Genomic DNA, 12,033 nt, shown 5'->3' on the forward strand with positions numbered 1-12,033 from the left:
AAACTTAATTTTACTTTTTAAATAAAATTGACGATAAATGTCAACTTTTCCATTGTAATCGGGGCCCTGAAGCATTGATCACATTGCCAGTGTAGCAAATTAACTCCGCTGATGATTCATTGTCTTATGCTGTTTTTTCTTTCTTTCAGGAACTAGTGAAAAATACAAATCAAGCTGAATTAAGAAATATATCAACGTACTACTTCGACGGCCAGGGGAAGGCGCTTAGACCAATGGTAGCAGTTCTCATGTCCAGAGCTATAAACCGACACATATACAGAGAAAACAGGTACCGACATAATTATCCTGAGTATATCAAAATGAATAGAAATCAATGTAGTCTTTCTCAAAGTCGACGATAACGCCTCCTTGTGGGCGCTGAAGGCCTCCGGGGGGGCGCTAGAAGGCTTAGCGAAAATCGGGGGTCGTCTGGCTGGAATTGTACAAATTGGTCCCTGTCAGTATGGCTTTTTCTCATGCTAAATAAGTTCTAGAACCTATGATTTTATTTTTTTATTTAAAATACTTAATGACTGGTCTAAATCCTTTGAATTTCTAAACTTCTGATCTACCATACATGCCTATATTATTCTCGTGTTATTTTTAGAAGTATTTTTCAATTGATTTATAATTTTTGCGTTATGTGGTTAAATTAGCTCTACCAATCACTGTTCAAGTTCTGATGACGAGGAGGCAACCTCGAAATCGTTTGAAATATAAATTATAATTTAAAAATAAGTGTAAAATGTCATACCACAAGGTGAAAAATGGTTTTGATACCAAGAATAAATAAATAATTACTATTTTCCTATTAAAGTAAAAAATCCTTCCATTTTTGTGTCAATGAACCCTTTTCTAACCAGTTTTATTTTTCCGATTCACAAAACAGACCAATAAACCTGATTTTTACCAGAATTTTTATTGTAGTTCTAAAAATGTACATTCGAATAAGTGGTAGACTTTCGACTTCGGCTAATTTATTCGATTTTAAAAAACATTGATATAATGCATATATTATGTACCGTGCGTTTATTGTCAAGAGTCATGGTCATTTTACATGCAACAAATATTTTGGAAACTACGCTTAAATTTCAATAAATTAATATTTACTGTTGTAACAGAATATAGTTTCATTTAAATAATAACTTAAACAAATTTTTATTTACGTGTTATGACATAATATCGGCTATTTACATAGAAGTAGCACAAATAACTTCTTAAAAATGACACACCTATTTATACAAATATTATTTATTTACTACTGCCCATGCGGTACTTATTTATTTATAAATTTATTGCAAAAAAATAATATACAATATACATACGTAATAACAGGGAATCTATATAAAACCAATCAATGTAAAATGAAAACGGAGTGTTCTCTGTTCATGATAGTCTCCATCTAACATGGCACAGCCTGTTCTAAGATGGAGATTTTCTATCTTTAGAGCATAAGTAGTCCTATACTAATACAACAATAACATGAAAAAGAAAAACTAAAACTTCTTAATTATAAATGCCTAGCTAATCAAATGTAAGAAATTAAAAATCATTATTATACAAATATAAAGGATATATATGTGCCAAGAATACATGTTACTTAAACATAAATAATATAGTATAATATATAATAAAACAAATATAAAGCAATGAAATACATAAAAATATAAATAATAAGTGTACCAATTATATAAAGTACTACGTTTTTTGATTTACATAAATTTAAAAAAAATCTCTCGCTGCACTATTTATATGTGCAGTTATTTTTATTTCAAAATTTGTTTTACATTTTGAGTCTAAGAAGATACTTTTGACAGATTACAAAAGTACTGTGGCATTCTTTTTTCTTTCGATTTTAAATAAATATTTTTCAATTTTGAATAATTTTCCATCAGATGGGGTGAATAAAACGGGTTATCATATTTAAGACTTAATAGCTTAACACGCAGTTTACTAAACTATTTTGTTTAATTAGGTCATTCAACAGGAAAACATAAATCAAGAGAAAATAAGGGAAGAAAAAGTTATAATACGCCTTACACAATAATAGGGAAATATTACATACTACGAATACCGATAAAAATATACGAAATGCATTTATTTATTAATTTACTAAGGAAATCATACAGTCTTTGTATAAAACAAGGTACAAAAGAACAATAAAAAAGTAAGACCAATTACAGTTTTCACATTAATTTATTATGAATGCAGGAGAGGGTAAAAATGAATTCTAAATAAGTAAAACTGAATATTAAATTAAAAGTACAAAAAGGGGAGAAGACATTGTATAGCTCCAACTCTACTTTCCTCCCTCTCTCTCTGCTTCCATGAACATTTATATTTTTTTGTAAAAAATCACAACCAACAATAATTCATTAGATGCAGGTAGAAGATGTACACACGAATAAGTGTAAATTAAGAGTTGAAATCAAAAATTAAAATCAAAAGTAAAAGTTAAAATTAAAGTTTAAATTAAAATTAAAATTTAAGTTAAAAGTTTAAAATTAAAAGTTAAAATTAAAAGATAAAATTGAAATTCAAATTAAAAGTTAAAAGTTAAGCAGGAGATAAATTTAAAATGTCTTTAACAGATCTGATAAAAATATGGTATTCACAATGTAATATGTCGATGTCACTAAAACTGCATTAATTTGTATTCTTCGAAGAGTGCTATTTTTCAAATAATTAGTAATTGAGTAAGGAATGTCGAAGAGTACAGATTGACGAGTTCTACGGACAGGGACTCGATATGAAATGCCTCTAACAATTTCTTGGCTATCAATTAGGTTATTAACAATTTTGTAGAGAAAGCTCATATCCAACATAGTACGCCGAGTTGCGAGATTTTAAACCTTGTGAAAATTAGCGGACTCAGTCCTAGTTGAAAATGAAACATTATTTTTGAAATCTAATTAATTGTATTTTCAAAATCAATATGGATATTGTGGAGAAATGTTTTCATTCATAAATGTAAAAAAGGAATTCAATAAAAATACGTTCTTAGAAAAACGCGACGTGTTAGGCCTTGATCATTGTGACGTCAAGATTCTTGATATTGTTCTACACAAATTTCAATGGCAAGGAACAAATAAACATGAACCGTGACGTATTAGAGGCGTGGCTTATGAAGTGACCGTTTTGGCGGGAATTAAAAATTACAAATAGAATAATATTTTTTATGCTACTTATAATTAGCAAAACAAATATTTTTTTCTGGACAGTATTTTATAGACCTTTGTTACTTTAAAAATGTAAAAAAAACGTGATATTTCCTTACGACGACAAAGATAGTAACACAAATTGCAATTTACAGTTATAATAAAAGTATTTATTGTTTTATTTAGATTAACTCGGAAGTGTTATTCATATTAAATTCTTAAAAAAATTGTAGATCACATAACAATGTAAATAGTAATTTTTGACGGTAGTTTGGGTAATACGGTGGGGATGTGGGATGGGCAATACGAGAAAAATAGAGTTGAAGTTACCAATTTGTGAACATACCTTGTTTTAAGTGACCGTCATGTATAATGATATTTAAAAATAAAAATAAAACTTTTTTTAATGGGTGCGTAAATAAGGTCGACGTCGAAATTATCGTCGATTAAATTTAATGAATCGTATTGCGAACTCCTTAAAATGACCACACACAATTTAATTCGATGTTCAATGTAAAGTCGACATTGTCTGTCGATAGTGAAGTTTTCCGGCGGTACGTCACTAATGCTCGGCGACTTCAACAATAAAGTACGGCATTTGTTTCCAACAATTAACTGTCAATATCTACAAAACTTCATAAGCGTGTAAACGTCAAAAGTCTCCTGTTAAATAGGGCAATATCACGTTTTTAAAAAATATTTTAAAGTAATATGGGTCTATGAAATACTGTCCAGTAAAGCAAAAAATAATTTGCTAATTATTAGTAGCATAAAAAATATTTTTAAATTTGTAATTTTGAATCCCCGCGAAAACAGCCATTCTATTAGTCACGCCCCTAATACGTCACGATTCACGTTTTTTGTTCCCGTTCATTTGAATTTGTTCAGAACATTATCGCGAATCTTGACGTCACAACAACCAAGGCCAAACACGACGCGTTTTTCTAGCAACATATTTTTATTAAATTTATTTTTAACATTTATGTATGAAAAAATTTCTCCACAATATCCATATTGATTATTTAAATATAATTAATAATGCTTAATCCATTTCATATATTTAAATCGGTATTCGTAGTATGTGATATTTCCCTATTGGAGTTCTACTGTACCATAATTCATCCTGTCCCTTAAAACGTTTCCTAGATGCATAATGTCCATAAAATACAAAATTATAGATCGAGACGCTATATTTAATAAATTTTATTCGTTTTTTTTAAAATTCAGAGGTCAAACAAAATATACAAGATACTCGTAAACTTTGGAAATGTGTGACTCATTTCTACCGGTGTTTCCATATCACATGTGGCCAAATTAAATAAACCGATTAGGATGAATTAGCTAACAGGATACGCGATATATTAACATACTCACCATCCTTCAGTAAAAAGCTATTTTAGTGTCATTTTTATTATAACAATATGCGTTTTTATGGTTTTATTGAGATATTTTTTTTAATTGTCTTGAATAATCGCTTTTACATTTGTTTCATTTCAAATTTAACTCAATATTACATGGACATTCACTTTTGTTGAGCGCTCATTAGGTATTACGAAAACGGCGCTAAATGCGTTATCCATATAATAATAATTATAATTTCAATTTTTTTCTATCAAGTAATTCAAACAATATAACAACAAGTGTTTACAATAAAAAAAAATATTTTAATTAAAAAATTACAACAGGGATGGAGAATACCTTAAATAAGGGAATATGGAAGTCTAGGCATTTACAGGGCTTATGACCTGTCATTGGCTGGTTTAAGTGGCCACTTTAAAAAATAATGGTTTATTCTACGAAAAATTCACGTATTTAGTACATTTTTGTACGATACGTTTTATATCACTAATAAATACATGTTGATTAATGAGTTAAATAGTTTATTCTCTAATTATTTCTTGGTGATTTAATTGAAAACAGTTTATTTATTTGTTTGAATACAAATATATTTGGAAAAAAAAATGTTGTATCTTTTTTAAATCAGACAGCAAAAACATTTTTTTTCAATTAAAATATTTGTTTATACTTAATTTTAACTTTTTTATATATCTTACTATTTCACTTTATTCTGTGTACGACTGGATAAGGCACACAGTTCTGTGTACTGTACGACTCGATGGCTACTCTCAGGTAAAAATCTGAAAAAGAGTAATGCAGTGAAGATAAGTCTGCGTGTTGTGATTGGCGCCTTCGTCTACCACGCTTGAGTTCCTGGGTTAAATTCCTGGCAGGACGGACGTAAAATATCAGTTTTAAAAGTGGTTCTGCACTTTAATATTTCACCGTAACTGGACTGAAACCTGAAACGTAAAACTGGTCACCTTATCTTTACGTAACATCCAATCGAGATACGGTGCATTTGATGTTCCAATACAGTGCCCTATGCACTACTGAGTGCTGAGAGGGATGATGCAAGGCACCTTAAACAAGATTTTCTAAGAATTTTAATATTCATAAATCGTTTAAACTTTAAACGTTAAAAAGATGACTGTCATATTTTATCATACTACAAAATTAAAAAGAACATTTCTCATTTACAATATATTTATGTAGAATAGGGTTTGTTAATTTCAAGTTAAATATTTATTTTTATATTTTTAAATTAACTCTTGATGGTCATTCGCGATAAAATTACATAGGGTTCACTAATATTTTATTTATTTAATTAATTCCATTTAAAAGCAAAAACCAGTACACCATGAGGCCCCTAATTTCCACTCGATTTCCCTTTGTAGGGATTTAATCTGGGAGTTACCGCTGAGTAAATTAAAAATAAATCAAAATAACAAAAGAAACATCAATTTACGCATTTACCATGTGGATTTGGACGATTCGTGTAAAATGGGCCGATCGCTCTATGAACCTACGCACAGGTAAATACGTAAGATTTCCAAATACTACGTCATCAGTGCTTGACCAATGTCAACATTTATTTTTACACCTGTGTTCATAATTGTTTTATATTGCGAACATTTTACTTCGTACTTATATCAAATGTAGTTTTAAATAATTAACACATACCGGCAAAGTATCCTCATTCATCTTTTCTCCTATCTGTTTGCTAAGTATTTGTTACTTTTATTTGATTTTTACCATTTTATAACATGCGCCATAATGATTCATCGAATGTTTTCTATTTTGTAAATCTGTTTTCCGGATATTTCCAGATAATAAATTCACTTACACATATCTTGATAAATAAATGTCCTTTTCTTTTCTTTCGAATAATTTTCCAAAAACTTTATATTTTAAATATTATTACAGCACGACACAGGATAGGGGTCTTTAGTAAAATATACATACGTTGGCGTTGGTAGGCTGAAAAGTATTGCACACATATTTGTAGAACACGAACAAAAGCAAATAGCAAGATCGGTCAAAACGTACATTGATGTAGATACAATTTTTAATGATTTAGATAAAATTATCAACAAAACTAATCGGTTTAGTTTCACTTTTATTTCATTTGATCAACGAGCGCTTTCGCCTAAGAAGGCATCTTCAAAACAGTTTTTTTTTATTTTTAAAGGAATAACCCGCTAAGCTTTTATTTAGAGGCTTGGCAGCTGGTGGGATAGAGAGGATACGGAAGGAGGTAATGAAAAATACACTACAACACTCAGTCCAATTGAGAAAGAAATATTTTTTGAATTTTTTTCTCACAACTGGCGGGAATCGAACCCGCGACGCCAGTTTCACAGTTAGCCGTCTAACCAACTGTGCCACGGCGCTTGTCAACATTTAAAAAACTTTTTAACTTTTATAACTTTAAAACATATTTTAAGATTTTTAACTTTTATAATATTTTACAAGGTTTGGATATAAAATTATCACATGAGTATTTTATTAAGGGACAAACACCACGAATATAATTACAACAAACTTTATCAATAATTTTATTTATAGTTTTATCTTAATCATTGACTATGGATTTTTATTATGAAATATCTACATACGGCATCAATAAACAATTGATTTATTTTACAGAAACAAAGAGTCAACAATGATTGAATCACATAATTAGATTTAAAGACAGACCAGCGAATTTTCCAATAAAAATCATACAAATAAAATTGTGATAGTTTGTTGGGAGCGTGTTTGCGTGTATTTGTATGAGAGTAAGTGTAGAATTGTAAGGGTGTGTATTTGTGTGGGAGTAAGTGTTCAGGTGTGTGTAAGTATGAGCATCATTCAATAGCAAGTGGGAGCGTATCGCAGTCAGAAAGAATGATTCTTAATTTATTTTTAAATAAATTGAGGGGCTTGTTAAATACATCAAAAGATGAAAAAAAATAATTATAGTTTGAGCAAGAACGATAGAGGAAAGAGTGTTGTGCATAGTTAGTGCTACAGACGTGAATTTCTTGTCACGTGAAAGGGGACATTAAATTTAGTTTCGGAGAGTATGTTAAAAGAGTCTATTTTATTATTTAATAATTTAAATAAAAAGCATATAAATCAGATATACTGCGTCTATTTTCAAGCGTAAAAATCCATTTTGTTTAGTAGATTGGTTGTAAGTGCAAAGCGTTTTATTGTGTTTATGATCTAGGTATTTAAAAAAAAATCCTTGAATATTTTCAATCTTTTCAATGTTTGTTATGTATTGTGGGCTCCACACAACGGATGCAAACTCCAAGTTACTGCGTACAAAAGTGTTGTATAGATGGGATTGGAAAGAGGAGACTATTCATATTCTGATATGGAGAGGTTTTTAAGCATATCAAGTCTTGAAAAACGCAGATGCATTGCAGATATAATCTGCATGTATAAAATTATGAACTGTCTCATTGATGCCCCTGAAATTTTGCAAAAGATTCTTTTTAACGTTCCCACCCGTAGACTAAGAAATAATGAAATGCTTTTCCTCGGTCACTACAGGACCAATTATGGTGCACAGTCGCCTTTGCCCAGAATGATCAGGCGGGTGAACGATCATCAAGATCTTGATTATTATGGTGTAAGGATGTCTTTCTTTACAAATCAGCTAAAGAATCTGTATAGTTAGCCTATGCTTTTTACTTAATCTAAAAAATCTATCATCTGTCTTTGCTGCTTATTTCTGTTCCTTATATTTTTTTATTCCTTTGTAAAAATTTCTTTTAATTGTAATGTTTATAATGGACTTTGTCCGTAAATAAATAAATAAATAAATAAATAAATAAATAAATAAATAGAGTCTTCATTGTATTAGGTTTTTTAAAGGGTTTGGAAATTCTTGAAATGAAGCCCAGTTGAATATCAATCAATCATTGAATTACATTTTGAGGTATTAATGTACAATTGATTGATAGAATTATTGAAATTGTCTTGTGTTATTTTTTTACTGTGTAAAAAGAGGTCCCGGTGTATTTAATAAAATACAAATAAAAACTTAGTTTTAAAATCTTCGTATTTTTTATTTAAATTTATGCAATTCATTCATGTTTTAATCGTCATAAAAAATAATGTCTCTGTTTTGACGAAATAAAATTTTCTCGTTTACAAAGATATTTAAGAAATTGGTGTTAAATTATAATACATTTTACTTCTCCAACGATGCCTTAAACGATAAGATTTAAATTAATTTTACGCCTTCTTGGCTTTAGTAATCGAGTTTATTTTGCGCCTAAAAAAATGAAAGCACTCATCAAATTAAATATGTAGGTTTCATTATAATTTGTAATTTTTTAATCGAATCAGGTCACGTTTGCTGTACATTTTATCTTGAAAAGCGTTTATGAATCTTAAGTGTGCACATAAAATTTTTATTCACTTTTTATTAGAAAAAATAATTCAAAAAATGTTATGTATCAACTAACTGCGCCACGGCGCCTGCCTTGAAAAAAGTTGTTTTATATTTATTTAAAAATAATATAGATTATTAGTAGACTGACGATAAATCTTTGAAAATTTTTCCAATATTTCTTCGTTTCCAGTGGTCTCCTGTTCTCACAACGGCAAGTTGCCCTTATCAGCGAGATGATCCACTCCGCCTCCCTCATCCACGATGACGTCATCGACCAGAGTGACATCAGGCGTGGCAAACCCAGCGCCAACGTTCTCTGGAACCATAAAAAGGTAGGAACTCACATATTTGTTTACGATTGCCACATGTCATGCCACTACTGTCAAGAGTTGACGTCGTTCGGTATTTATTTTTTTGTTATTAAAAAAAAATATTTTTAGAAATTTCCTTTAATTTTAATAGGTACACCCATCTTTCTTTTGTAACTCTTTTTCTGTATAAACCTTTCGTCTTTAAAATAACAAACCACTCTCCATAAAAGACGCTCCAACCTTAATTTGTTTTTAAAAACTTCTAGGTTTAAATTATAATTTATTTGGTCTAGAAACAGCCATAACAAAAGAACAGAAATATTTATTAAATAAAATAAATATCAAATATTTTTCATCAATTACACGTAAACGCTAATAAAATCACATTAACATATTAAATTTAACACTGATTAAAATGAAATAATTGTGAAAATTTATTCATCATTATTCCCTTTCCGCACCTAATGGTGCCATAGGGTACTGCATTGGTACACCAATCGCAGCGTATCTTGATCATTTTTGTTACATGAAGGTAAGGTGATCAGTATTACGCTTCAGGTACCAGTCTAAAGAATATGAAATATTCTAGTGTAAAAATACCCTTTTAAATAATATTTCATATCAACCATGTCGGGAATCGAACCCGAGACCTTTTGCATGGTAGGCAAATGTGCTGACCATTACACCATGAGGCCGACTCACTATAAAAATTACGAATTAAAAACGACGAATAATGTTAATAATTTTATAAAATTACGAGGAATTAATATGAAAACGCATCTTATGTACATTTCTTCTACCTAACAATATTCTATAAAAATTACAATAACCCTGCTTTTTGTACTGTTATATTATCTACATTTTTTATATCGGTTTAAAAAACGGTTGATTATTCTTGAACGAATTTCGAAGGTTTCTTTTCCATAGAACCCCTAACCTAATATTCAACCCCTTATTTCACATATGTCCTATTCTTTCCTTCCTTATTATTAATTGTTTTTACTTCTATTCGTCAATAATTCATAGCATTTTTACCGTACAGTGGGCAAATATCGCTAGCACCTTTAGCAACATTATTCTCTTGATTAAACGCGAACAGAATCTATCGAAAACGCTCACTTTCGTCTATTTGACATTTCATTTTGAAGGCTTGTAATCAAATTAAATGATATATGTAACGTAAAAGCAAATACAATATCTTGTAGAACATAATTTTTTTTCGACTCATGCACTCGAAAAAAGACGCACTATATAATTCGAATGTAGCGCGTCTTTTTTCAAGGGTGAAAAATCAATTTTGTTTAGTCGATTGGCTGTAGGTGCAAGACGTTTTATTGTTTTTATAATCTAGGTATTTAAAAAAAAATCGTTGAACATTTTAGATCCTTTCAATGTATGTTATGTATTGTGGGCTCCACACGACTGATGCAAATTCCAAATTAGTGCATACAAAAGTTATAGTATAGAGTCTTTGATGTATTAGGTTTTTTTAAAGAGTTTGGGAATCCTTAAAATGAAGCCCAGTATCTGGTAATCCCTTTTAACAATAAAATTTATTTGAGACCCAAACAGCAATCTATTATCAAGAATACCTCCCAAGTCTCTAGACTCGCTGCACCGTGATAGAGAATTGTCTTTGATCGTGTAATTGAACATGCTGAAAGCATTGTGTATTTAGTTCGTTATAATCATTGATATCAGCATCAATTGTTTTATCGGAGTGTTGTTTCCATTTGGAGAATGTAATATTGAGTTAATTTTTCTCGAGTTGTGTTTGCGATTGCATAATTGACGGCCTGTATGTTTCACTGCATTTTTATTTATTGCAGTACGAGTTCCATGCTCCATTTACTTTTTATTTCCACCATGCTACCAGCAATTACCCTTTGATTACGTTTAACTGACGAAGTGTAATTAAGTTCATTAATAATAATTATTTGTTCCACTAAAAAACGGAAAACCTTATGCTTTGTGACTTCGTTTTGTAGGAATTTATTTTTAACTTTGATACCTTTAGTTGGTGTGTAACCTTTTGTCATTGCTGTGTATATTTACACAATAAAACCGCGTTAAAAATGAAGTAAACGAGAACTCATTTCGTGGAAAAAGTTTGCAATTAACATTAAGTGCGTTTTGTATCAGTTAATTGTTGCGTTTTAAGTTATTTCAATCGGAGTTTTAACACTAATTTAGAGCAATATTCATTTAATGGTAGCGCTTACCTCAGATGCCATGATTACGGCTTAATTTAACTGTAACATTAGTTCGGCGGCATTTGCTTTGTAGAATCATAACTAGCAGATTTCTATGTATTTAATAATGTATCGAGCACTTAATTATCCATTTCTCGCTATATTTATATACTATGTTTGATTGATAATTCGTCTTGGATAATTATTAAAATTTTAATCACCATACGTGGCTTTCTCTTCAAAATTAGATATTACTTGTCTACGTGTTCACAAGACCCTTTTTACTAATTAAGCGATGTCTTCCGGTCTGAAATTTTTCACTTAATGTATTACATAAAAATATTTTGTTTTTTTTATATTGAAGTATTTTTTTTGTATTTATTTATTTATATTATAAAGACACAGTTCCCGAATCTATGGAACTATAGTCATGTGTTGAATTAGGACGAATATAGTAGAAAAACAACAAACCTTGTTCATGTACGTAACGTATAAATTATTTAAATAATCTAAATCATTAACCATGGAGTTTTATCAAGAAATATCTACAAAAAACATCAATATAACGACATATTATTATAAAAAGACAACATTGATACATAAAATAACCAAATACCAAAATAATTTAAAATCATTAATGAGTT

At 29.7% G+C, this 12,033-nt stretch overlaps 1 protein-coding gene across 1 annotated transcript in view; it reads left to right on the forward strand.

Moving 5' to 3' along the window:
• The window catches only part of qless (decaprenyl diphosphate synthase subunit 1 qless), a 242,245-nt gene that overhangs the window by 143,668 nt on the left and 86,544 nt on the right, over positions 1-12,033 (forward strand). The window contains exons 3-4 of the mRNA XM_088224274.1: positions 150-289; positions 9,077-9,218. Of these exons, the coding sequence (XP_088080400.1) occupies positions 150-289; positions 9,077-9,218 (282 nt within the window). The remainder of the gene's footprint in view (positions 1-149; positions 290-9,076; positions 9,219-12,033) is intronic.

The sequence above is a fragment of the Micrasema longulum genome, unplaced genomic scaffold, assembly GCF_059751315.1.
Source record: "Micrasema longulum isolate JH-2025_06_02 unplaced genomic scaffold, ASM5975131v1 h1tg000276l, whole genome shotgun sequence".
Taxonomy (NCBI): domain Eukaryota; kingdom Metazoa; phylum Arthropoda; class Insecta; order Trichoptera; family Brachycentridae; genus Micrasema; species Micrasema longulum.